The 26,471-nt window shown below is 43.1% G+C and overlaps 2 protein-coding genes across 2 annotated transcripts in view; both read left to right on the forward strand.

Moving 5' to 3' along the window:
- Positions 1 to 1,879, forward strand: part of LOC115076515 (pleckstrin homology domain-containing family G member 5-like) — a 71,934-nt gene extending 70,055 nt beyond the window's left edge. The window contains exon 8 of the mRNA XM_029578056.1: positions 1,812 to 1,879. Coding sequence (XP_029433916.1) covers positions 1,812 to 1,879 — 68 coding nt within the window. The remainder of the gene's footprint in view (positions 1 to 1,811) is intronic.
- PLEKHG5 (pleckstrin homology and RhoGEF domain containing G5) overlaps positions 1 to 26,471 on the forward strand; it is a 123,664-nt gene that overhangs the window by 22,116 nt on the left and 75,077 nt on the right. Inside the window, exons 2-6 of the mRNA XM_029578615.1 lie at positions 1,812 to 1,941; positions 4,737 to 4,839; positions 12,072 to 12,132; positions 14,156 to 14,247; positions 22,035 to 22,171. Coding sequence (XP_029434475.1) covers positions 1,899 to 1,941; positions 4,737 to 4,839; positions 12,072 to 12,132; positions 14,156 to 14,247; positions 22,035 to 22,171 — 436 coding nt within the window. The 5' untranslated portion in view covers positions 1,812 to 1,898. The remainder of the gene's footprint in view (positions 1 to 1,811; positions 1,942 to 4,736; positions 4,840 to 12,071; positions 12,133 to 14,155; positions 14,248 to 22,034; positions 22,172 to 26,471) is intronic.

Below are 26,471 nucleotides of genomic sequence, written 5' to 3' on the forward strand. Positions count from 1 at the left end.
CCATTAATAGCATGAAAGCTATTTAAAAATAACTTTTTCTTCTAATATTTTGGCTGGAGAAAATCCATCCTCCCTGTAAAGTGAGGAATAGCCTAGTGGTTAGAGCAGTGGACTATGAATCAGCGAAACTAGGGTTCAAATCGCAATTGTAACCTTACAGTAATTGAAGGTAACCTGCTTTAAAGTGTCAGAAAGCAGGATATAAATAAATAAGGCTCTTGCATCATTTGCACTATAAAATGAACTTGTCTGCTTTAACATCTCTTCTTCCTGTGAGAAAGATGCAGTAGAATGGGTGGCTACTCAAGAGGGATAATGTTGAGTGTGTTAACATTCTGAAAGCCACAAAATTTCCTGGATAGAAATTTGGAAATATTTTGCATGTTTTTTGGAAGCCTTAAAACAAGAATTTTTTGGAAGTCAAATACTCCGATGACCGGATTTGTTTTTCTAAACATATTTTCATCGAAAGATTTCGAAATGACCTTCTGATGTCATAGGGGTGCAAATGATGAAAGACATAAGCCTCTGTGATCAAATGCAAGGGCACATAATAAGACATTGGTGACGCATGATTTTGTAAACCAGCGAGGGTATCTTTAAAACAAGCACGCGCGTGCACCCCCATGCATTCAGCTATAGGGATATCCTGTTCTCTCCTGTTCACTTGACTGTGTGTGTGCGTGCGTGTTGTACCCCGCTCTGAACGTAGGAAGGGCAGGTAATAAAAATGTTTTTAAATAAATAAAGTTGTCGCTTAGCCGAATAAGTCACAATTTATCAGGATAAGTGGCACATGTCTGTCATGCGCACGTATTCGTGCTCTTGATTTTAATCATTTAGAGGAGGAAATGTAACTCGCGAATTCTCCTTATCACGTGTTGGCTTCTACATGGGTAAATCATCACGTTTTGCGACGTGCGCGTGAAGGAAATTACCAGTTTTACCAAGCAGTCCGCCAGTTTTGCCCAGTCTATCGTTAGGTCATCAATACCCGCCCTGGTTCTTCAGCCTGAGCTCCCCCCCCCAGTTTACTCAGGACCCCCTCACACAGTCAGTATTTGGCTGTAAAGAATTTCACTCTTACTTACACCAGGTAATTAGTGCAGGGAACAGCCGTATGTGGCTCGCTTTCGCAGGTTATAAAATAGGTTGCAAAATATGCGCGAATGCCCCCAGCCTTCCTTTTTTATGCATGCAAATTTATTCGTGCGCCATGACTTGCACGTGTATGTTTGAGGTTTATAAAATAGCACCTATGCGACTATGCGCTATTTGCACACCCATGTGCTAAGTTGTATGCGCACAACTCTTTTTTTTTTTTTTTTTTTTTTTTAATTCCCCTTTTAGAGAGTAGAATTTATCCTGGATAAAATCTGGTTTCTTTGCAAGCTGTGATACTTTTCTGTTGGCCCACCGTAAGAATTATCCACAAATGGGTTTCGTCTTCAGACAGGCTGGCGAGAGATTAGAATGGATCAGCGGCTGCTGACCTGGGGTTTTAGCTGAAGATGGACGTGGGAACTACCTCAAAATACTGAGCCACGGCAGCATCATTTCTCTGCTTACAAGTAGTACATCTGACGGAAAATTCAATCCAGCAGGGTTGCTTTTGCTGCTAAGCTTTTGATGGTTTTTCGATTTGGACTAGTTCTGTGGGAGATTAGAACAGGTTGATGCAAGCAAAATATATTTTTGTTGTCCAGTGTTGTATGAGCCCTGCAGCCTTTTTTTTTTTTTTTTTTTTTTTGGGGGGGGGGGGGGTTGTGGACAAAAGGGCCTGATGTGACTGTGAACTCTTTGTCTTACAGGTATGTCACCATACGGACTGTCAGCAGCTGAACCACAAGAGCCCGCTGAGCTTGTGCGAGTCGTGTGACAGCAGGTTCCACAGCACCATGCACTTTGACAGGCACATTCGCTTTGACCTGCCACCGCAAGGTGAGAGCACGACCGCGCCGGCAAGACGTGATTGTAAAACGGCGTGCTGGGCAGCATTGAAAAAGGACCACGGGGGCTCGCGGTTTGTAACTCAGTTGCACATGCGGTGGTCAGAAAACAGAAGGACCTGACAGATGCATCGATTAGAAAATGCAGTGACCGCTCGTTATTTTCCTTCTCCGGCCTAAATGTGTCTCTCAGAAACTCCTCCTACCAGCGGGCGTGTCGTGGAACGCTACGCGCACGTTTAACTGCGTTGAGGCTGTGCAGCTTTCAGAGCACTAAGTTACAGGGTCATGAGGCCCCCCCCCCCCCCATATGAATCATTTTGAAAGTTGTCCCTCTTTAAGGCCGGGTTCCCTCCATTGCAGGGGCCGCCTTTAAAAAAAACGGGCAAAAAATGAAGGATCGATTACTTTTAACGGACGCTACTTGTAAACTCGCAGCCTCGTGTAGAACGGTGCGTGCAGTATGCGGTGGCAGCCGTGCTTTTAACCCGCTGGTGTCCGACGTAAAGAACTTTTAACAGCGTCACGGAAAGGATGTGCCGGCAGGAGAGAGGGCGTTCGGGGAGGGAAGGTGGACTGCTGGGAAGGTTTGCATCCTCCACAAATCTGGTCAGAATGAGTGGAGGCGTCGCAGATTTTTTTGGTAACGCGGGACTGCATCTGTCACCGTTGCCTGGATCAGACCGACACCAGGAGAGAATTTGTTTTCTTCCTGGCTGCATGGATTTTTTTATTTTTTTTTTAATTTCCAAGGCCAATCCTTTGCAGATGTCTCTTATAAAGAAAAAGCAAACCGAGAAAAGGCTGACCCAGCAGGAAGCGCCGTGCACTGCCGCTTCAGCAGGGAACAGGCCCGCGTGTAACCGCGAATGGAGCCTTAAGTCTTGTCAGATCCCAGTCCTGGTTCCGATTGAGCTGGCACAGGGGCAAATGCAAGGCCACAACTTGAAAAGGGTAACAACATGCAGGGCTGGCGTTTTACTAAAACTAATTCCTGTCCATAGTTTGGAACGAAAGCTCCATGTGCCTAGGTTTAGGTGCCCTTATTTATGTATTTAAATTACTTGTAGCCTATGCCTTCCGACACTCGGAGCAGGGTACATAAAAACACACAAAAAAAAAGCAAAATATCACCACACACAAAAGCCCTTCCACCAGCTGCAGCTTCTGACCCCTCACTAAAGCAGTTGTGGTATCACATCCTTCTGCTGCGGAGCAATATTGTTCTACTTGTTGTGGGAGTTTGCTTGCCGGATGACCCTCTGCACCGATGTCTACTACAGTGCAGCTTTTATTCCTTTGCTAAGCAATCATGATGTTGAATTATTTATAGCAGTTCTTTTGTGCCTCTGGATACGGTGCTGGTCAGCCATGGGAGGCTACTACTTTCTGTCAGTAAGAATCCAAAGAAACTTGTGAGCCAGGCAGCCTGCGTTCTTGTTATTATTTTTTTTTTGGCAGGGGAAAGCCAGTTTTAAGACACATGCCTTGTGTTTTGGACTGGATCCCGGAGGCGCAGGGAGACCCCAGCGACTTGCGCAAGGTCACACGGAAAGCCGGTGGCGAGAGGGGGTATCTTGGCATGAAGCCCCCACCATCTCTCTTGCAGTCAGGCCCCATGCACTGACCAACAGATCTGCTCACCTCCCTCTTTGGATCTGCTCTTGTTTTCTGGGCTGTTTAAAAAGCAATTTCTTCTCCTTGAGGGTGCCCCGTGTTCTGTTTCGGTGGCCTCTGCTCTCTGGGAGCATGTCTAACCTTTTGGATCGTGGGAGCTGAAATCCCGTTTTTTACGGCGCACACGTTAAAATGCCACCAAGATGAAACCAACAGCCTTCTCCAGGCTGCTTTATCCTTTCCGTTCTGTAATCTGCTTTTATTCAAAATAACCCATTGTCGATACTAACCATATCTCCTGAAAGTGGAGCGCCCTGTAATAGGCTTCTGTTGGGTGAATGAATCTTATGCCTTTAATGAATGAATGAAGTCGGTCATTTAATATTTTTTTTTTTTACTAGTAGGAAAATCTGGAACTTCCTCATTGGAAGTACTCATCTCGTGATCTATGTGTTAAATACTGGATGAGAAGTGTGTGTGTGTGTGTGTGTAGGGGTGGAGCAGATGGGAGGTTATAATTTTCATGCTGCTTGTAATGATGAGGGTGTGGAATGTTTTCTGGCTCTCAGCTGTTTGTTTTTGTATTGTATTGTGTGTGATTGTTTTTAAGAGTTATGCAAGAATTCTTTTGTATTTTGATGATTTAAAATTTTCAGCACTTTAGGCAAACTCCACAGAGATCAGGGAAGTAGTTAATAAGAATGGTAGATAAATAAATAGTTGTGTTCAGACGTCTGATTAAATGGATGTTTTTTTTTATCCCAGTTGATAATCGAGCATAAAATGCTATTTAAAATTGCACGACAAATGGGAAGAAACATGCATTATGCACAGCTTCCGTGATGCCTAGGGATCTCCTCATTAGCTTGTGTTTCTCTCTGTGTTGCTCCTGAGTCCCCCACCCCTGCCCCCTCACCTTAAAAAATGACCCAGTGCAACAGAGTGACCCTTGGATCACCCGGTTCATTTGATTCAGGAATGTCGTACAACTCCAGACTGAAGAGGGTTCGTGTGTTTGTTTTCCCCCCTCTGATTCGGCTCAGTTCTTGTTCAGAACAGACATAACAAGAGGTTTGTTGGGGAATGAGTTAAGAGAGTTAATGCATTCGACTTTTAATCGTATCTGTATATATAACCTTATTTTATACTTCTCTTTCATTTTCACTGAAGGTTCCATTCTGGCCCGCAATGTCTCCACGCGGTCATGCCCACCTCGCACCAGCCCAGCCTCTGACGTAGATGAAGATGACGAAGCCTTGATGGATGGGAAGGGGTAGGTGTTTTCTTCTAAGTTTTTTTTTTTTTTTTTTTTAATTCTCTGTGTAGGCCCTGGGTAAACCAAAAGTTATCTCCTAGTCTGCAGAAAAGGCAACATCTCCTTTATCAAGGTATCAGCAGGTTGGAAGGTCTGGTATCTGATGGGAAGACAGGTTATTGCTGCATTCCTTAGATCTGGGTGCATGGAACAGCATCCCAGCGGAGATCGTGGAGACGAGGACCGTATCAGAATTAAATAAAGCAGGGAGACAAGCACAAAGGATCTCTGAGGGAGAGGAAGAGATTGTAAAGCTAAGTGGGAGGTGTGCATGAGCAGATTGGTTCAGCCATTTGGCCTTTATCTGTCATGTTCTATGTTCCATATACTGAACTACTCAGTTGCAGTTTGCTAGTGTTTTAGTATATTACTGCCTTGGAGGGGGGCGGTTAGAAATGCACGAGTATGATATCTGTAATTTTCTGATAGAATTTAGGCATTCCTTAACCTGATTGGCCACTGGTGTCTTTGAGAGCAATTGACAGACTATACAATATCCAATGGGAGCTGGTTGGGGCCAGAAAGTGACCTGTGAAGGAAAGAAGAGAATCTGATATGATACAAAGCTGAAAGCTTTTTATAAAAGTTCTTTTAGCTCCAGGGGGAGCTACAGTGCTACAACAGCACAGCATGTTGGTCGCCTACTGGGATATTGCTTAACATCATAAGACGTGATGAACAGCGTTGCCTTGAGGACACACCAGTAACTTGATGGTCTGTCACACCGGCCATGGCGAGTCTTGGCTGTTGGGTTGGAAGCGCTGTGAAGGCTGAGAGGAGGGGCAGTCCCAAACTGAACTCTTGACAGGTTCCTGTTGATCTGCGGCAGAGATTGATTGGACTTTGCTGCGTACCTTTGGAGAACTTGAGCAAATATCCACGAGCAAGCAGCCCTGGAATCGCAACCAGACCTTTTTGCAGAATCTCGGCTGGGATAGTAGATTGCGGCAATGGGATAAATGTTTAGAAACAATGGGTTCTTTGTTGCCTTGGTTTTGGACAAGCAGGAGTCTCTTTTATAGATTGTAAAATAGCTGTTATGATAAGCGAAGAAGTCCACAGAGGTTCTGGCGAGAGGGAGACTCAGCGGTGCAGAAGATCCCCACTGCTGCCTGGAAGTCTGCGTTGTCTCAGGAAAGAGAGAGCAGCCCTGACGCAAACAGGGGCAGAGGCCCCCTCGGTGGGCTCAGGGTCTCGGGCAATGGTGTAAGTTCTAGCAAAGACATATCAAAGTAACCCAAGCTTCTCCCTGCAGCTGTATAGTTTTTGTTTTCTGTTGTGTTTTTTTTTTTAATTCATTCTTCCATTCGTTATGTGGGGGTGGTTTTGAAATATCTGACACTAAAGGAGGATTGGTCCTACCCCAGCAAGCAACAGGAGGAATGTTACACTTCTGCACCCAGCAGCATGTAGTTAAGTATTCAGATTCATTTGAAGAGATTTTGTTTAGTTAAAACCGAGCGATTTTGAGTAGCAAAGTGAACAGAATCCTCCCCAATCCCTTGCAAAAAAAAAAAAAAAAAGTTCTGTTCTATAGCTGGCACTAGCTAGGGCTTCCGTGTCCAGTTTAACCTTTTCGGCCTGTATTGTGACTTTTGTTGATGAGTTCCTGGTGCTTTCTGCTGGATGGCCTGGAGCAGTTTTTTGGAACGTCCCACCGGGCAACCATAGAATCAGAATTTTTCTTGCCAAAAATCTACTGCCTGATGCCAGATTCTTTGTCCGCCTGTCTGCCTGTCAGTGCCAGATTCAGGCACAAGCTACCTCAGCTACAGTTTAGGGTCTCGGATTTATGAGAGGCCTTCTGACTACAAAAGACTTACTAAATTTCAAGTTTTACTTTTTTTTTGGCCTCTTAAACTTCACCCAGCTTAGGGCCTCAGCATATCTCCATGCAGCCCTGCTGTCTGCTGCAGTTGATGGGATCGGCCTTGATTTACAAACTGTTGGTAAGGGCGAGCGACTTTTCAGGTCTGAAGCAGTAGGCAGTGGTGATTAAGGAGAGAACAGCAGCAGATGGGCGTTGGGTACTGACCCTACGATTACCAGCATGGGGGTAACCTGCACTGAGAGGCAGTTACTACCATGAGCATCTTGCTGGGCAGACTGAATGAAGCACTTGGGGTCTTTTTCTCCCGCCATTTACAATGTTACTATGATTTGTGGCGCCATAACAGAGATGACTTAGGGTGAAGAAGGCAGTGTATACAGTGTAGTATTTGAACGGTTTATCTTTCTGTTCTAGATTTACATCCTTAGTTGACTCTCAAAGACTAGGAGCAGCTCACAAGCATTACAATAATAGCATAACAAGACTGCATACAGTAATGACATAACAAATTTACTAACTTCCAAAACACAATAAAATACATCATGTAAAAATGCAGTGATGCAATAATATTTAACAAGTTCACGATAAAGCTCAAATTAGCCACTAGGTGGCATCATTATAACTTTGCAAAGAGGTAAGGAAAGGCCATGAAGGATACATTTATTTGGGACTCTATTCTCAAGAATCTCACAAAACTGTTCTTAAAATCCTAGTGCGTTGCGAGTTCTACTGACCGCTGTTTTGGATACTTTACTCAGCTGATCTTCTACAGCAATCGAAGTGTGCATCCATATAGGCTTTGTTTACTGTCGAGAACACTGTTCATTCCTCCCTACCTTGCCGTGTTTCGAGAAGCACGCAGCGTGATTGCGTGACAGAATTCTTTAAATGACCAATCACTTCAACCTATTGGTCATTACAAAGTCCCATGGGCCAAAGAGCTTTCAAATCTAAATGTGAACACGGGAAGTAATCAGTTGAGGTGATTGATCAGCCAAAGAATTTTGTCATCCAGTCACAAAAATGAGAATTGTCCCTCCCGATGCAGCGCACTGCATGAATCACGGCCCGTGTCAGGGGACTGATTGCTGTTATCTGCTTTGAAAATGTACTCTTGATCGCTTAATAAGCTGTGCTTAATGCTTTATAAGGTTGTTTTCCTTATTTTGGCGCCTGCTGATGTCCTTAAGACTCCTCCCACACTTTTGCTGCTCTGTTTTAATGTGTGTGTATGGAAGACGTTACTACCCACCTTTTTGTTTTTGGCTATAGAGGAAGAAACAGCGAGCTTTAGGAAATGTACCTACCACCTCCAAAGGTGTATGATGCTGTGCGTTCAGGTTTTATTTCCTACAGCTGGAGCACTTTCTTGATAATTTTTAATAGGGTCGTGATATTTTGATTATGATCTCTAGATGCAATATTACAGTTCCTGCTCTTGGTTTAAAGAGTTGATTTGTGGTTTTCCAATAAGTCATTGTTTCAGTCATGGTTTACGTTCCCGGTGGATCAGTCTCTGTGCTTTACCATTAGACTGCCCACTGAAGGTGGTGTGTGAGCCCTTGGAGACCATTACATCCCTGCAGTACTTTTCCCATGAGTCTTTGGTGTCTACTTTTGTCTCTTGTAGTTCAAAAAGGTTTCACATTAAGGGCAACAGAGCTTAACTTTGTTCCCTTTTAACAAAAGTTTGCTATGAAAATGAGGATTTTTTGGGAGGGCTCTTGGTTTCTGGTAAAGCATTATCGAGGCAGCTTGAACTGGTGAACACAGCAGTTCTCGTGTGTAAGTTGAACGTCAACGTTGTTGGCTACTGAAGAGCTATGTGTCCCAAATTTAGTACATGGTAGGAGTTACCCCTGATTTTAATCACATATAGGCGTCTTTTGAATAGCAAGTGGAACCGATTTCTTGAATAATGCACTATGTAAAATTTCTGTGCTGCCTACTTAATAAATTATGTTCCCAGTGCTTCTTATGCTATCAATCAGGCCGATACAGTTCAGTGCACTCCGGCGGAGCGCACTGTTAACCCGCATTTGGACGCGCGTTTTCGACGTGCTAGCTTTACCCCTTATTCAGTAAGGGGTAATAGTGCGTCGAAAACGCTCGTCCAACCCCCCCGAACCTAATAGCGACCTAATAGCAAAATGTGCAGCCAGGCCGCACATTTTTACTTTCAGAAATTAGCGCCTACCCAAAGGTAGGCGTTAATTTCTCCGGGAACCGGGAAAGTGCACAGAAAAGCAGTTTTTACTGCTTTTCTGTGCACCCTCCGACTTAATATCATGGCGATATTAAGTCGAAGGTCCTGAAAGTTAAAAAAAAAGTTTAAAAAAAAATTTTTTGAAATTGGCCCGCGGCTCGCGGGTTGAAAACCAGATGCTCAATTTTGCCGGCGTCCGGTTTCCGAACCCGTGGCTGTCAGTGGGTTTGAGAACCAACGCCGGCAAAATTGAGTGACGGCTGTCAAACCCGCTGACAGCCGCCGCTCCTGTCCAAAAAGAGGCGCTAGGGACGTGCTAGTATCCCTAGCGCCTCTTTTTGCCGCGGGCCATCATTTGAATACAGAATTGCGCGCACAGGAGAGTGGCCTGTGCGCGCGCCGGGAGAGCGGGCATTCATCCGCTCTCCTGCGACTTTTACTATATCGGCCCGAATGGCAGTAATTCATAACTGTGGAAACTCTGTAAAACACGATGAGCTGTTCATGCTTTTGTATCTCTCCTGAGGCTGCTGTACTCATGGCCACTGGAAAAGGCGAGTAGGGGAGAATATTTCCTAATGCCAACCATAATGAGCAGGCTGAAAAAATCAAGTGCCATTGAGTTGTAACAGTTTTATGGGATAAGGGGGCAGAGACCTAACAAATACAGCTCAGTCCTCATTAAAATTTCCGGTAGTTGACTTTGGAGTATGTTCCATTTGTGTTTCAAGGAGATGCTCATTTCAAACCACTTAGTGAGAGAGTTGATAAGCACAGTGCTGTGTCTCCACTGTCTGGAAGTTCTCAACTATCCTGAGTTCCTCTTGCATTAACTCCCTTATAATCTTTTTGTCTTTTAAACACTTTTTATTTATTCAATATTTCTGGCATACAAACAGTCTGTAAAATAATCTTGCAGAAACCAATGAAACTAATCAAGCATACATTTGAATAAACAGCTCTTAGCAAAACAGTGCAGGAAGACATGACGATCCCTCAAGGCAGGAGTATATACAGTTTAATCAAATCCATAAAAGTGATGAAAGCAGAAACTCTCCTTTTCTGAAAATGCTTTTTTAATCCAAAGAGGATGCATAATACTGGTCCTGCAAAAATATATACTGCATATATTAAAAAAACAAAAAACAACCCCATGCCCTCGCTTTTCCTGTTTCCAGTGGTCACACAATATTCTTCTGGAGTTGACCGTAGAAATGTCTCTCAGGAGACCCGTCTCTTAGCGTGCTTTATGCCTGTGATACTTGAACTGCCTTTGTCTCATTATTTTTTGATTATTCAAACTGAACTTCCATGTGTTGAGATCTTCCCTGTCTAAACTTCCTGAGCATGCGACCTCCCCTCTCTCTCTTTTCCGATGCAATGATACAAAAAAACTCTCAGCCTTCGTAAATCTGCGAGATTGAAGGTAATAAACGTGGTCTTTTCTGGAACACCTTTTTGTTAGTTATTGTTTGTGTCTTTGTACTTGTGCTTTTTGATTTTGTGATTTACTATTGTACTTAAACAGCAAAAAAGGCTTAGTGCAGAAAGCTTAATCGTTAAACTGGTATCAAAACCACCTGTGTAATCGCACTATGGCGAGCTAAATTTCCTCAAACTAGTGTACCAACAGGGGTAGGTGACTCATCTACCAGTAAAAGGCCAATAAATCCAGCCGATTTTTCAGTTTTTTAAATGCACATAAAATCACTTTAAAATGTGTTGGTCTTTATCAGGCACAATGTTTGCACAGGCTTACAATCCAAACACACATGCCTTAATACTGTTTTTAAAGTAGCACTTAGCTTAAAGGACTTGCAGCAGTTGCAAAAGACTGATCCGGGCCATTCAGTTGGAACGCAAAACTACCCGGTCCATGGGACTGCCCGACACCGGCACTGTTTCGGCGTATGTCACCTTCATCAAGGACTGTATAAGTCACTCTAAAGATTAACCCACAAAAGCCTGCTAAACAAAGGGTTATGCAAAGATTATCAAATGGCCGCATAGCTCACAATATCAGCTTACAACGCCTGTAACTGGTGACGAGCCAGGTTTTTTACATTTTCTACGTGATGACTCGTCACCATAGTTAAAATGCCGAGTTTTTGGCAGGTGAAAATGTTTTGTGAAGAATTGGCCAGCCGCTTCAATTAATAATAATAACGGGACTGAAAAGAAAAGAAAGAACTCTTTGAATTTTGAGATACGCTGACCCGTGAAGCAGCAGTTTTGCGAAGCTTGGTACCGTGTTGGGCATGAATTAACTTCAACTAATGGGGAAGTAGTGCACTTTTTAAATACTATTTTTAGTGAAAATGCTTTAAACAAATCCTAAAAAAATTGGACCAATGATTAAAACTGTACCCCTTTGATTTATCAATGGAGCACATGCAAGAATGTAAAAGATATTAAAGTGAGAGGTTTATATGATGGTCCCTTAGAAGACTATTTTTTCATTATTATTCTCTGGTAAATACGTCTTGTTGCAATTAATTGCATCAGTAGCATGGGATCTTCTTGGTGTTTGGGTAATTGCCAAGTTCTTGTGGCCTGGTTTGGCCTCTGTTGGAAACAGGATGCTGGGCTTGATGGACCCTTGGTCTGACCCAGCGTGGAAATTTCTTATGTTCTTATGTCAATTTAATTATCTAAAAAGTAAATTTTGCAAAACACTTCCTGGTATTAGAAATCCTGTACCATTATGTCTAGCAGTGCTAGAAATATGATAAATAGAAGCAAATGTTTCAGATCACACCTCAGCTGCTACCAATCAAGAGTGGTGGTCGTGCATTTCATATTATTGAGTATTTTTAGTCATAAGCTGAGTGACTGATTTTAAAGCCCTGGTCTGTTTTCCTTTTCTGGCTTTTCTCGCAATAGTTTTGCCCACTTGGGTTTCCCCGGCCCGGGCTTCGGTTGCCGGGCAGTAGTGACGAGAGGAATGCGTTCCTGGCCCGGTGTTTGTGCAGCCCTCTGAAGTACGCATCACCGTTCCTATTGTGAGCCGAGACTTTTCTGTCCCCCCCAACCCCCCCAAGTGAAGGGTGGGCCGCCTGCCATATGTGCAGGCTTAGACGTCTGATATGTTGCTTCAGTGTAGGCGCCATACTTCAGAAGCTGTCAAACAAATGTGTTTTCCATATTCTGCAGGGACAAGAAGAGCACTGCCCTTAAACTGAGCAAGAAGAAAACTCGGAGAAGACACACAGATGTAAGAATGATTTTTATGCTCCATCTTTTTATTTTTCCTAGCTGAGAGCTAAATGTTATCATCAAAGAATTAATGTATTCTCGTTTCTAAAAACAGTGATGCCCATGAGAATTGTTAATTACATGAAAGGTGATAGGAGATTTCACCTTTGTTAATAATTTTAGTAAATGAAAATTACACATTGGGACGTCTGCAGACGCGTTATATTTAGTGACCCGATCGTTTTGCTTGTCTTTGCAATATTTTGCCATTTGGTTTCCTGAAGGATTTTGTGCCTGTTTTTCACAGAACTCTTACTGGATTGTCCATCAGAAATTAAAAAAAAAAAAAAAAAAAAAAAGCAGCTGCCCTGAATTATTGCACCAAATAAATAAAATAAAATTGCTGTTTGTGGAAGAATCCGCTATTTATTTCAATGAATCTGCAAATTTTGGTGAAATCTGCGGCAAAAATCCACCAGATATTTTAAATCTGGATCATGGCATAATCCACAGGTTCCTCTAGAATGAGAGCAGGTTTAAATCAGCCTGGTTCTACTGCAGCTTCAGACAAAAGCCACCTTTCCCTGGCCACAGAGCACCAACAGGGCCAACCCAAAGGCGAAATCAAATTTTTAAGCATCATGGGCCTAATTTTTCAAAAGGATTTACGAGCGTAAACTGTTGTTTGTGTGTGTAAAATCAGCCTTTGAAAAGCATCCTAAGGATGGTCTGCAGAAAAGCACATGCAGAGCAAGATTTTGCCCGGAATTTTCCATGGACCAGCAAGAGGTGTTCTGGGGGACAGAGGGGAAGCCGTTTTTGCACAGTGTTTCAGCACGTAAAATGTACACATCCGCTCAATTCTTGCTAAATCTTACACGTAGCAGAAGATCGAATTCTCACCCAGTCTTCTATCAGATGTGCTGAAAACTGCTATAATCACAATATCAAAAAAAAAAAATAGAATAATGCAAGCAGAGCAATGAAGTGTGCATATGGTATTGGTTTTACAAGGCTTTTCCTAGCTAGAAGACAGGAGACTTTAGAACGAATTGTCAAAGTGGACTTAGATACATAACTCATGGGTTCTGCCGGTGGACGGGGGGGGGGGGGGGGGGGGGGGGATGTAGGCATGGCATAACCATTGCTCTGGTTGCATTTTGGGTTGTTTTTTTTTAATATTGTGATTATAGCAGTTTTCAGCATGTCTGACGGGAGACTGGGTGAGAATTCGACCTTCTGCTTCGTGTAAGGTTTAGCAAGAATTTGGAATTCATTGTCTCGTCTGAAGTTTCGCCAGAGGGTTTATTGCCAAATCTTTTAGCGGGGGCAGTCAAAAACCTGGTGAAAGGCTTCACGTAAAAATGAAAGCATTCGTGAGAAACAGGGGGGGGGGGGGGAATTGGAATTTGTGGCTAATTCTCACGCACACCGAGAGCACAGAATCATTTGGGCTGTTTTTATAGCAGGGGTAACTTTACTCACCAATAATCCACAAAGAAGAATGTTAACGGCGTTCTCTCATTTTTATTCCCTTTTGCGACCCAAACGTTTCCCTCTTGCAACTCTGGGCTTCCAGCTCAGTTGAGACCAGTTGAGAGGTGCCATGAACATGAATTCAGTCGCGGCGTCAGAGTCCAGCGGAAGCCGGGCCTGATTGAACTGAAAGCCTCAAGGAGCAGGGAGGAAGCTGCCAAGCACCCCCCCAAACCCCCCCCCCCCCTCCCAAAAACCAGCAAAGCTTTTATTCACTAGGCCTATGGCCTGGCTGTGAAGCAGAAGGTATGAGAGAGAGAGAACAGGAAAAAAAAATGGCAATCAGTGATGCCAGCGATAAACCAGGAGTGTGTTTGGTGAAAGATCCTTTTTAACCCTGACTGTTGCGACCTGATACAGATCCCCTATGGTTTGCTAATGTGATTGCCGATCACGGTTTATTTCTTTTATTTTGTGAGGGTGGGGGGAGGGGGAGGGACATATTTCTTAGGGACCTGAAAGTATTAACACTGGTTTCCTTTTTTTTTTTTTTTTTTCATCTGTAGGACCCGAGTAAAGAATGTTTCACCCTGAAGTTCGATTTAAATGTCGATATAGAAACGGAGATTGTGCCGGCTATGAAGAAGAAATCACTGGGGTAATTTTTTTTTGCTTCTCTACCTCGCATTTAGTACATCTATAAGCATCTATATATAAAACAAAGAAACCCCTAAGGGAAAACAGCGCTCCAGAAACATTTACAGAAACACGATAAAATCTTTATTAAGAAAATGTTCCAAAAATAATGCAAAATTGAAAAAGCCTATAGTACAAATTCTGTTGTTAAACTGTGTTGTTAAAAAATGTAATTAAATAAATACAATTAAAAAAACCTCTTACAAATGTTGAAACAAAAATATAGTATATCGTATGCATTCACACCACACGTGTGCTCTAAACTAGATTAAAATTGGCAAATGTCCATTGATAAATCAACTAACATGGAGTGAAATCAATCACACTAAATCACAATATTATGAAATTTCTCCCAAAGCCCAATGTTGAAAGTCGACTGCTTTCTGCCTTCCCCAGTCCTGTTTGTGAACAGTTTGTAAGTAGAAGGATAATGTGAAAATTCAGTACAGCTCTGCCCGGCAGTTTTCAGTGCATCGCAGTCACGCGTTCCTAGTGTGAAGGGTTTTTTGCTGCTTTTTTTTGTGCCGTGGCGTTCTCTGCTTTTACTTAAAGCCTGGGTGGGCGCTCGTCAGCACGTGGAGAGTGCATTTCAGGAGTGAGCTCTAGTTTTAGGATGGCAGCTGATCGATGCAGGCAGAGACGAGAAGGGAGCTTTGTTGGAAGGAGGGTGGTGAGCACCTGGGGACCTGATGTGCCTGCTCTTGGGATGGTTAAGGAATGGTTTGGGATGATTTTAGGGGGCTACCTAATATCCTTTGCTTTGCTTTTTTTGTAGGTTTAATTTACGGGTATTCAGAGCCACGTGTACTAAGCATTTTGCTAGTAAATACAAAATGTTAGGCAGCCCTTGGGACAACCTACAAATAGTGTCATGGTGCGTTTGTTTTTTTTTTTTTAATCTGCAGTGCAGTCCTGTCCAACAGGCCTTGCCTGACTGAGCACCGTTGCTTCTCGATTTTCTTTTGCCAAGGGCTAGGGCCCATGTTGGCTGTTGTAGGTCGAGGCCGTTCAGTGGACAAAGCCATCAGGCTAAAGTTAGCCGGATAGTTTGACCCGTACATTCAGCGGGATAAACGTCCCTGCTCAATATACCCGCCTAAAGTTGTCGGGCTCCATATAGACTGGGTAGATTATTTAAAAGCTTACACTTCCCGCGCTGCCTCTTTTACAGCAGCACTGGGAGCGAGCAGAGGGTCCTTTATTCCCGGCATGAAAAGATGAGGTATTGAGGTGTCTGGGGGGGGGGGGGGGGAGGTAAGGAGGGTCCTGGCGGAGGCTGACACTGATATCTCTCTTGCGGTTGGGGGGAGGGGGCAGACTGATCTTCATATTTATTTATTTATTTATTTATTTATTTATTTATTTATTTAAGTTTTTTTTATATACCAACATTCAAGACGATAGTCCCATCATGCTGGTTCACAAGAAACAATAAACGGGTCGGGGGCTGGCGTACAGTGCTGGGCTCAAGGTTTAAAACTGGTTTGGAGGGTGAGCATAGCACGGCCGTCAGGGCATTTGTATGATGATTTTTGGGGAGGAGAAAGGGGATTGGCCCCGCTGGCCCTTTCATTTCTTTTGTTTGGACTGTTTTCACCAGTGCCACTTAGCGGATATCTTCTAAAGTTATCTGGTTACGCAGCACGTTAGATAGCCACACAAGCCAAGATAACTTCAGGCCTGCGCAGGAACAGGTCTGAATGTATCCGGCTAACTTACAGGGTCATTTATCAAATCGTGTTAGGGCCCTAATGCCCGCGATAACGCTGTAGCATGCCCGATAAATACCGCATCACAAAACGTATATGCAAATTTAAAATTAGTATTCGAGTGGGAGGAGTTTGGGCGGAGTAAATGGAAATGAGGGTCAGTTAACATAATACAATAATGCACGGCAATGCGGGTTTTAATGCCGGAAATAACTACACCTTTTTTTCTGTGCGTTGTGCCTGCGTTAGCTGTGTGTTACCAGCCAAAACAGTTATTATCGCAAATACCGGTTCAGGAGGGGAGAGGAGAGAGAGAGAAAGAGAGAGCTTCTGTGGAGGTTCACATATAAGTTAACTTTGTATACCATTGTAAGAGAGGGCATTATGAACTCGAGGTGCGAGCAGCACAGTTGCCATCAGTGAAGATTTACTCTCATTTGGAGAGATGAAAGTTGAAAGAAGAGTAGATTGGTACAATGTTCTCTCTACCTAGCTTGATGCACTCTCTGTCTAGCTGCAATCAACCTAGGTAGAGAATACATTGTACCAATCTACTCTTCTTTTACCTTTCATCACTCCAAATCACATCAAATCTTCACTGATGGCAACTGTGCTGTTCGTATGTATGACTGTGCATGTAAAACTGTCCCCCAAAACCTACGCCACTCCCCAAATCTCACCCGGAGTTCATAATACCCTCTCTTACAGTGATATAAAATGTTAACTTGTATGTGAGCCTCCACAGAGGTGCTCTCTCTCTCTCTCTCTCTCCCTTTCTCGCTCTCTCTCTCTCTCTAGCAGCCCAAACCACCAACCTTCTCAGTCAGTAATGCATTGTGGAAAATGTGCATGCGGTACACTTTTTTTTTTTTTTTAAACACGGGTGCTATTTCCGAGATATTGATAAATCTATGTCTTAGTTGGAAATATATGATAGTCACCTAAATCAGCCAGATAACTCAGCCCCGTCCCAGAATGCCCTTTTTTATCCAGCTAAATTATGGCCGGACAACTACTTATTAGGCTATAATTTAGCTGGATAAGTGGCTGAATATGCCTATTTTGCCATTTAGATGGATAAATGACTTTTCGATATGGACCTCTTCCTGTTTAGGATTATTTTGTTTACTTTAGTATTTTATTTGATGTATGTTACGCTATTTTATTCTGTGTGTTTTTTCTTCTTCATTGCTTAGAGCAACAGCATAAGTAATTAACAAAGGAATAAACAGTAATTTCAAAACCCAAGCCAATCAAACCCTACTGTGGAGATTGAGTCAGGTTAAGATTTTGATATTTATTTATCTATTTATTTATTTATTTATTTAACATATTTATCTACCGCTGTTCCAATGGTCACAATGGTTTACAATTAAAACATTCATAATTGTAAAAGACAAAACAACCAAATGTCAATAATATTCATTAACAGAGTACTAAAAAAATAAGAAACAAAATAAGCATGATTTTAAGCCAATAGTCCCAGCAATATTGGCATGGGAGAGCCTGAATTTATTAAATCTCAGAAGCTAAGCAGGGTCTGGCATAGCTAGTACCCAGATGGGGAACCATCAGGGACAGGCGGGATGCTATAGGCTTCAGAAGGTAAGGGCAAATCTTTGCCAAAAAAAAAGTCACCCAAACACAACAAACCGTGAAACATCCTGATTTCACCATTAAGAAAGCAATTTTCAGACATCCTGTATAATGTAAGCCTCAAATATGTGGATAGATTACACCAGTTTTCAGAAGAGGCTTATGCACATAACTCTGCTTTGAAAACTATCCCACATCTGCTGTTTGGTGCACACACAATTTTCCTGAATATTTACAAGTACACAGTCAAATTTTCTAAAGTGTGCACAACCATCCAAACCCAAGCCTCTCACCAGCCTTGGCTCCAGGAACGCCTTTGCTTGATGCGGGTAAGCTTATGCGGGAACATAACGCATGCAAGAAGGGTTACGCTGGTATCGAACGGGCAATTTTTAATAAAGGCCTCGTCTGCCCGTAAAACCCTCTCCTGCTTCCTAAAAGGGGGGAGGTGGGAGGGCGCAGTTTTCAAACTGTCTGCAGTAGGCAAAGTCTGCAGGTGCTTTTTTTGTGCCTGTTTCTAAGAGAAAGCACGGGCGTAGGTCCGATTTCAAACTTACCATGGTTACAAAAGTTCCCACACTCTTTTATGCCTTCTTTTTGCACACTCTGTGCACTATTTTCCTCTTCCGACCTGACCTCGCCCTGGGGAACATCTCCTCTAAATATGGCAAAAAGGACTCACGTTGGGGGGGGGGGGGGGAGGATTTTCAAAATGACTTAGGTGCGTAAAAGTAGCATATGTTGTAGCAATTTTCAAAAGCCCATTTTTAAGTGCTTAAAGTACACTTAGGCGCATAAAACCTATTTGCAATTCCTTAGCGAATATCCTAGCGATTGTCAAACGTCCACTTACATGCATAAAAGCCAGTTAAGCACATAAATCCTTTTGAAAATTACCCACATTGTGTGGAGCAATGCGTGCTCTTATCGTCACGTTTGGCAGAAGACAGTTTTCAGGCGCCCAGCTTGCCCCTGTAAATGGCAGTCTGGGCCTTGGGATAAGTGACAATTGTGCTGACCCACAGGCCTGTGAGTAGGTTGCCCAGACTGATGACCCAGCTATGAACCGACGGGGAGAGGAAAGGTTACCTTTTATATCCAACTCAGCATTAGGCTGATAACATCTCGCACATGGAATGACGCTTTGAGGGAAACCAGCAAGTTTCTGCCTGCCTGACTGGGGTTTGCCATCCGGCATGTTCAGGCTGTGGAACTCAGGAAATGGCCTCCGAGCAGCTGATGGTGTTGGGCTGCTTCCCTCCAAGGGGGGTGAACAAGAGGCTGGAGGTGATTCATCATTCTGCAATATATTATGTAGCGATATACACTCAGCAGTTTTTTTTTCTAAGGTACATAGTGTATGGCAGCGTTTCCCAACCCTCTCCTGGGGGCACACCTAACCCGGTGAGCTTTCAGGATATCCAGGATGAATATGCATGAGAGAGATTTGCATGCAATGGAGACCCAGGGTATGCAAATCTATCTCCTGCCTATGCACTGTGACAATCCTGAAAACCTGACTGATTAGGTAGGCCTCCAGGAGAGGGTTGGGAAGCACTGGTATACGGAATAGTCTTTTGTTTTCTTTTGCCTTAAGTGAAAGCGCATTGAATACTTTGCCAAATATCCAAGGTTTTGCTCATTTATGACTCACTGCCCACTTCTTATGAAGGATAGCTGTTCTGAGCCTCGGACACTGCTGGATTCAGTTCCTTGCGGTTCCATTTGTTCTTTGATGCTATAATTTTGCAGTAGGGATGCTGTGCGTATTTTACAAACCTTTTGGCAGAACTAACATAGCTTTTAAGGGTAGGGTAGCCATGACATCAGTATAGGAAAGAGCATGGGACCTCTAGTAAATTGTGTGACACTCTTGATCAAAGGAAGGCAGATATTCAGGACCGATCTGTTCTGTATTGATGAATATAATAGCAGTGGTGTCAATTGAAATTCTAGAGGAAAGCTCTGGACAGAAATCAGTTTTTCTGGGGCAGAGTCTATGAGCGTGCCCCTTTTCTCTCCTGCCCCCCAGGCCAGCACTGCAGGGACCCTTTGGCTGGAGTTTTTACGCCAGTGATTTACAGATATCTGCAGACTGATCAGGCCTCAGTGTATGAACCTTGCGACTGGACACAAACGGGGATGTGTTGTAAGACTGCACGCACACACACGTTACCTGTTCGATCTAAGTACCTAATTGTCATTTTTAAACTTACTGGTTTTCCCTTATTGGCATGTATACGTTTTAGGTTTTGGGCAGCTTTGAACGCTGTGGTAATGCAAGTACTTTGTTCATTTGCTCCAGTTTGTAACCACTTTTATAATTCTGTGCTTTACTTTTCAGCTTGCACATGACATTTAAGGCTGAATCAGCTCCTACAAGTGGTTCTTAGGTAGCAGAAGGTCTAATTCTGTATCGGGTGTTTCTTTCTGCTCTGTATTTAGTAGGGATGCGCAACCCCAAAATTTTGGGTTTCTTTTTGGTTTGGATTAGTTTCATTTAATAAATATATATATATATATTATATTGTGGAGGGTTTGTTTGCCAACCCCCCTCTCCCTCCAATTATACTAGAAATGCCTCCCAAAAACAAAAGAAAAACCCCTCCAAAAAAGGGGGCCTCGGGTGGCTTTGGCAGGACTGTCCCAAACTAAAAAATGGCCCGGGGCCAGTGCTCAGGCAGGGTCCGCTGGAAGCAACGAATAGGAAAATACCCCAAAAATTAGCAGGTATTTTACAGGAGGCTATTTTTATTTTGGTTTTTTTTTCTATTAGAACAAACCAAAAATGGTCTCATTTGTTAAAAACAAATGCATATTTATTTATTTCAAATCTTTTATGGATTGCTTAACTGATATAATCTCCTTAAGCGATGTACAATGAAATCAACACATAAAATAATACAGTCAATGCAACCAAAATAAAAATATAAAATACTGCCTACTTCTTCCATCCCCACATTTCATAACATAATTTCCCTATTATTTAGCTGTGGTTTTATGCCTGTTATAATCCTTTTACAGAAGGGTAAAAACCTTGATCTTCTCAGGGTTTGGGGACTGGGAGGAGCTGGAAGGAGTCATAACACTCTGTATGGATGTTTCTCTACAATCCCCCCCCAACCACCACCAAGAACCCCTTATGTACAAATCTGTAACACATGCCTCAAGTGAACATAATCCACGCGCATTTATTCTGTATTAAACTTTTGCTTTTACAAGGCGTTATAAAGCATCTAAGCCATTGAACTTTGGACAATCAGTTAGCACTGGAGATTCTTGGAATTCTCCTATTGTAAACTCATTACCTTTGCTATTGGTGCTCATTATACTGTAGTTGACTTGCTGATTATTAACAGATTGGCCCCATAACGTTAGAAGTTGTTAAACCTTGGGATAAATGCATTCTTCTTGGTGCCATGGCGCTGACCTTTCAGCCTGGAATGCTGTCGGAGGCATTCTGAGGGGCTGCTTGGAAAGGTGAATCCGATAAGTAAAATGGAACTACAAATATCCCTTCCCTGGTAGCCAATCAACTGGATAACGTAACGGCAGTGTCCAGAGGAGGGGAGAAGTGCTGAGAGCTGACTAAGGTTAGGGAGCAGAGTCCTGCAAGTAAGTGCACTTTGCACCATGCGCTCTGGAATGCATTTAGGGAAAAGATTTCTGTCGGTGGGGAAACCCCCTCATTAAAAATCAACTTCTATCCAGCATTAGTTTGCACATTTCTGTATCTATTAAAGCCAGTCACGTGAGGTTAACTTTATGAGAAGTGTTTTTTCGTGTCTCCTGATAAGTATGTGCTGTGTTATGTGAATATGTATGGAATATGTTTCATTTTATGACTGAATATTGTAAGCTGCTCTGGTCAATTATTTTCGAATTGCAGGATAGAAAATTCTGTAAATTAAAATAAATGTTGTGCCTGCATATGGACTCTGCATGAGATTATGGCTTGCCTTATTTCATTTTCCCTCTAACCTTTGTTAATCTTGGCCATTGGCCTTGATTGAGGGAATTATAGGATCATTGAACTGAAGGGGACCTCAACAGGTCGTCCAGTCTTGTCCCTGATGCAAGGCGGGATCCACTATACTTAAATGAGAAGTTTGTTACATTTATGGAGATACTACTACCTCCATAGATAACATTTTACAGGGAGTAACTACCCTTAGACAAGTTAATTTCTCAGGTTCAAATCCCACCTCTGCAACCAAATGTGCTATGCATTTTTCCCTAGAGATATAAAATGAGAAAAACCCTTTAGTATATCTGACTTTTGCTGTTTCTCCTTCAAGGGCCAGATTTTATCTACAACAGAAGGGCATGGCCTAACTGAAATACTTCAGAGAAAATGGGATTGCTAATGTGCAATAATACATTTAATAAATATGGCCATTTTCATCCACCGTGATGTCCACAATACCTGCATTCTGTTTTTCAGAGAGGCACTATTGCCAGTTTTTGAGAGGAAAGGGATTGAATTAAACAAAGTGGATATTTTTCTTGACCAATCCAACACGCCACTCCTCCTCAACTTTGAAGCATATAGATTTGGAGGTCATTACCTTAAAGTTAAAGGTAAGAGATCATTATTTTTGTGATAGAAACATTGCATAATTGATCTTTGTCTGAAATTTTTTTTTATGTCCAGGTTTCTAGCAGAGTAGTTGGTTTTGGGGGGGGGGGGGGGGGGTGGGGGGAGTTGATTTGTTGCAGTTTCTGTAATACCAGCATAAGAATAATCGAGAGAAGATGCTCCATCAGCTTTGAAAAGACCACAAACTCATGAGCACCATCAGCTGTGGATCAGAACATAAGAAATGCCAGGCTGGGTCAGACCAAGTTCCATCCATCCTGTCCCCTACAGTGGCAAGGTCAGGTCACAAGTACCTAGCAAATGCCCAATCATTCCTGTTCTACTGGTGGCAGCATCCAAGATGGCTCGGGCTCAGCGAGGCTACACACATACACATGTGCATACAGAAACACCACACGTGGACCCAAACTTCCTTTATACAGATAGATTACACAGCTTCAGGCATAGGCATGAGAAAGGCGGAGGCTGGAAGGAACAAAACGGGGATCTTGTATGCTCTTCTACTCAAGATAGTGGAGTGGAAAGGAAGAAGGCAAAATGGCTGTTCTGGATAAGAAGAAGTCTTGCAGTCTGACCGACAATGGCCAGATGAGTTGGGCTAGATGGTCTCTTTTCTGCCATCATCTACTCTGTTACTATAACTGTATAGTTCAATATGATAAATAACATAGATCAATCAAATAACATGTCAAGTAAAAATAACCCTTATAAAATGTGTATTATATTTACAAGCACTGCTGTGGTGCCAACAAGAAAAGCCTACAAAAAAAGCAGTAATCTTGCCCAGGTCCTGGTACTCCCTTGTAGGAGTGGCCACAATGGTGCAGCCCAGGGCCTGGACTAGAGTAATAGGCACGGTAGGTAAACCTTACAGCCTTGCGCACACACAGATTTAACATCTGAGAATGTTCTGGTCAGAAGGTTTGGAGTGGCGAGTGAGGGAAGTCCAGGCTGTCCCCCCCCCCCCCCCCTCTCTCTCTCTGCAGGAGTCTGGGGAAGGGGGAGGGCCCGTCTTCCAACCCCACTGTCTTCAGAGTCCTGTTGTGGGTATAGAGTGTCACACAGACAATTCCCTGTGCTGGTGCCGCTTCCACTTTACTATAAATAGCTGTTCGTGAGGGATCCAGTAGTGGGGGTAGAGGCTATCCCTGCTCCCAGGGAGTAAATCTCGCTCTCCCTAAGGTCCGTCTTTCATTGGGAGAAAGAGGTCCTTGATCTGAGTTCTGCGCGCGAACAAAGATCTTTGCAGGAGGATTGGGAAGCGAGTGTCAGCTGCCAGTCCAGAGGTGACCAACTATGTGGAGGAGGAGTGGAGAACAGGAGAGAGCCGTGCCCATCTGGTGCTCTCATCAAGAAATCCAGAAGGTGAAAGATTCGAGCATGTGGTGAATCGGGTATCATAAAGGTACTTAAGAATTAAGGAGCCTTAAACTCCAGGAAAAAGGGCGACAACAAGGATTAGAAACTCCCTTCTGAAATCTCAGTATCTGCTTAAAAACTTTACCACTTGCAACTTTCTAATTTGAACCATTTAGTAAAGATTGTTTTTTTTGGAATACCAATACCTTGTGTCGTTTGTTATGTACCAGCTAAACGCCTTGGGTCCTGAAGGAAATCGTTCGGTCCCTCTCTCCCCCCCCCTCCCCCCCTGGAAGGGGGGATTACATACACATAGAATAATTTCCAATACGGTCTTCTCTCAAGGATCACATGTTCCTGTTGAAGGCTAGTCGTTTTCTCCCCTGCGTGGGCTTGGATGAGCTCACCTATATATTACTTATCTGTGTGTCAGGATCAGTCTACACTATGAAATATCGCATTTCTATCTGAAGTAATCACTAAGTCATTACCATTCATGACTCAGCAGGCTGGAAGGTTTGCCTAAGGGTTTTAGATGAAACTTCAGACCAGATAACTCGGGAGGGCACTTGAAGAGTTAGATGTTGCTGGTCTGCTGTGCAATCATATTCAATATCGGTTCTTTCTGATTTCTCGAGGCTTGACTGCCCCTTCACTAGTCCTTCCAGTTAAGAGCCACTCAGTTCCAAGACCAGGCTGAGGCCATCAAGACGCAATACGCTTAAACCAATCTGCTGAAGACCCAGTGATATGAAATGAGGGGTCTCAAGGGGTAGTTTAGGGGGCAGCCCTCTGGCTATGAGCTTTCCTCAACTCGATGAAGATACAGGAGAGTAAATGGGATACAGTATACAGGGGGGGGGGATTTATTGTTGCAATGGAGTAATCTTACCCTTCTCATAGCAAGGGGCACTGTACTGGGAAGTGTTTTCACACTGATTATCCAGGGACCAACTCGGATGTGTCAGAGAAACCACATGTGAGAAAAATCTGAAGGCATTTTTTCCCCATTAACTTTTGTTATGTACATTAAGGGCAAGTATTGTATATTAAGCTTAATGAATTCGCCATAGTCAAAGCATTGCTCACCTTATTTTGCATAAGGGATAGTTTAGATTTAAAGGCTGTCTCTCTCTCTCCTCATATTGGGTGACTTAGTGGTGATGGTTTGTGTTTTTTTTAAAGGGTAAAGAAAAGACATGGAAAGAGGCAGTTAAAACAAACAAACTATTGGCTACCCCTGTTATTGCTAATGGAATGGTCTTCATATGTCCCAGTGTAGAAGGCAGTATCTTCCATGACTGTGGCTCTTATGGGTGTGGACTAATGGCTCTTAATCCATAACTCTTTGACTGTAGGATGAATTTTATTTTTTTAAATTTAAGCTTCGTAGAGTATGCTAGCGAGGCAAGGTTGTTTTCACACCCTTTGTTAATCACAGTTCCTAATTCCGTGTGCCATCTTGTCATCTTTTTTTTTTCTTATTGTGTTGGGGATTAAAAACCTTGTGCTCCTTTTTTTTATGGATGTTGCTGCTTGAAATTGTCACCTACACCTCTGATTCAATTGGTAACTTTGTCTTTGAGATCTGAAGGCATGGCATTGCTTGAGCACAATTTCAAATTTATTTTTTTGACTATTCAGTTTTCTCCTGCTCCTGTGGGCTTCCAGCTCAGTCAGAACCAGGGCTGGGACCTGGTACCATGAACCTTCATTCGTGCTACCCGGGGGATGTTTCACTCGTGTTATATCCTCCTTTTTACTTTAGCTCCAGTCATTGCAGTGATGGTCCTGAGCTGGAGGGCATGCAGTGAAGCTTTTCTGGAAACCTGCAGCCATGGGCCCTAAATCTGACCACTAAGGGGTCACCATTGCCTGATGACTATGAGACCCTTCCCCTCACCCCCTCTCAGGGGCTGTGAACTCTGCCTCCATGGCATCTCCGACCAGTCCAGGAGGTAGAAGACCAGAGATGGGAATTAAACCCCATTCTGTCCTCATGGCAGCAAGGCACCAGACTACTCCTCATTTCAAATTTCTAACCAGACATATTGCTAGAAATGTTCCGAAACCACATCGCCTCGAATCTTCAAAGGATGTTTACAACCGGAGCTGAAAGTTTTCTTTTTAACTTTTGAATTTCTTAATTGTGTCCTTAATGGGGAGTTAATCTATCTACCTACAAGTTTTGTGCAGCCTAGAGGTGCATCTGCAGTAGATCTACCACTTAGGAGCTATCGTGCTGAGCGATGATGCGTGGTCTATGATGTAACGTCACCCTTAGCGCTTTGGCTGTAGGAAGCAAATGTTCCTCACCCTCCCCTCAACATCTTGATCATCGATGCAGAAGATTGTACTTCACACTGAACTCACTGTGGTTGGAAGTTGCAGAATACATATCTTTAAATAAATAAATAAGAGGTTTCCATGTTTCCAAGGACTACAGAACCTGAACTATGGTTAGGAGAATGGATGCCGCACAGTTCACTAAAATGAACTCGAGTAGCTAGCATAGGTGAAGTGGGAGCCAAACTCTGCTCTCTGATCTTCATAATTCAGCTGCACAGAAGATCTTTAGATGGCTTTGTGTATGGGCTGCAGTTTTCACTTGTCAAAAGAACCAGTCAAACTGGAATGCAGAACAATATAAACAAACAAGCAGTTTCCAGTTAAACAATTTTAATGATGCCAGAAAATACGCTGGAAATACCCAGTGAAGATTTGCACCGAAGTCTGATGCTACTCCCAGCCAACTGTCATCTGACCAGACTTTCAGTTTCATTTCTTGCACTTTTGGCTGTTTCAGCAAAGCTTTTGCCAGAACTCTTGCATCATCATGCAAATCTGTATAAGCAGGCACAGAAGAATGACCAGTGGTCACAAATTAACCAAGAGTCCTAAACATTAACAATAAAATGGTTT

The sequence above is a fragment of the Rhinatrema bivittatum genome, chromosome 15, assembly GCF_901001135.1.
Source record: "Rhinatrema bivittatum chromosome 15, aRhiBiv1.1, whole genome shotgun sequence".
NCBI classification, from domain to species: domain Eukaryota; kingdom Metazoa; phylum Chordata; class Amphibia; order Gymnophiona; family Rhinatrematidae; genus Rhinatrema; species Rhinatrema bivittatum.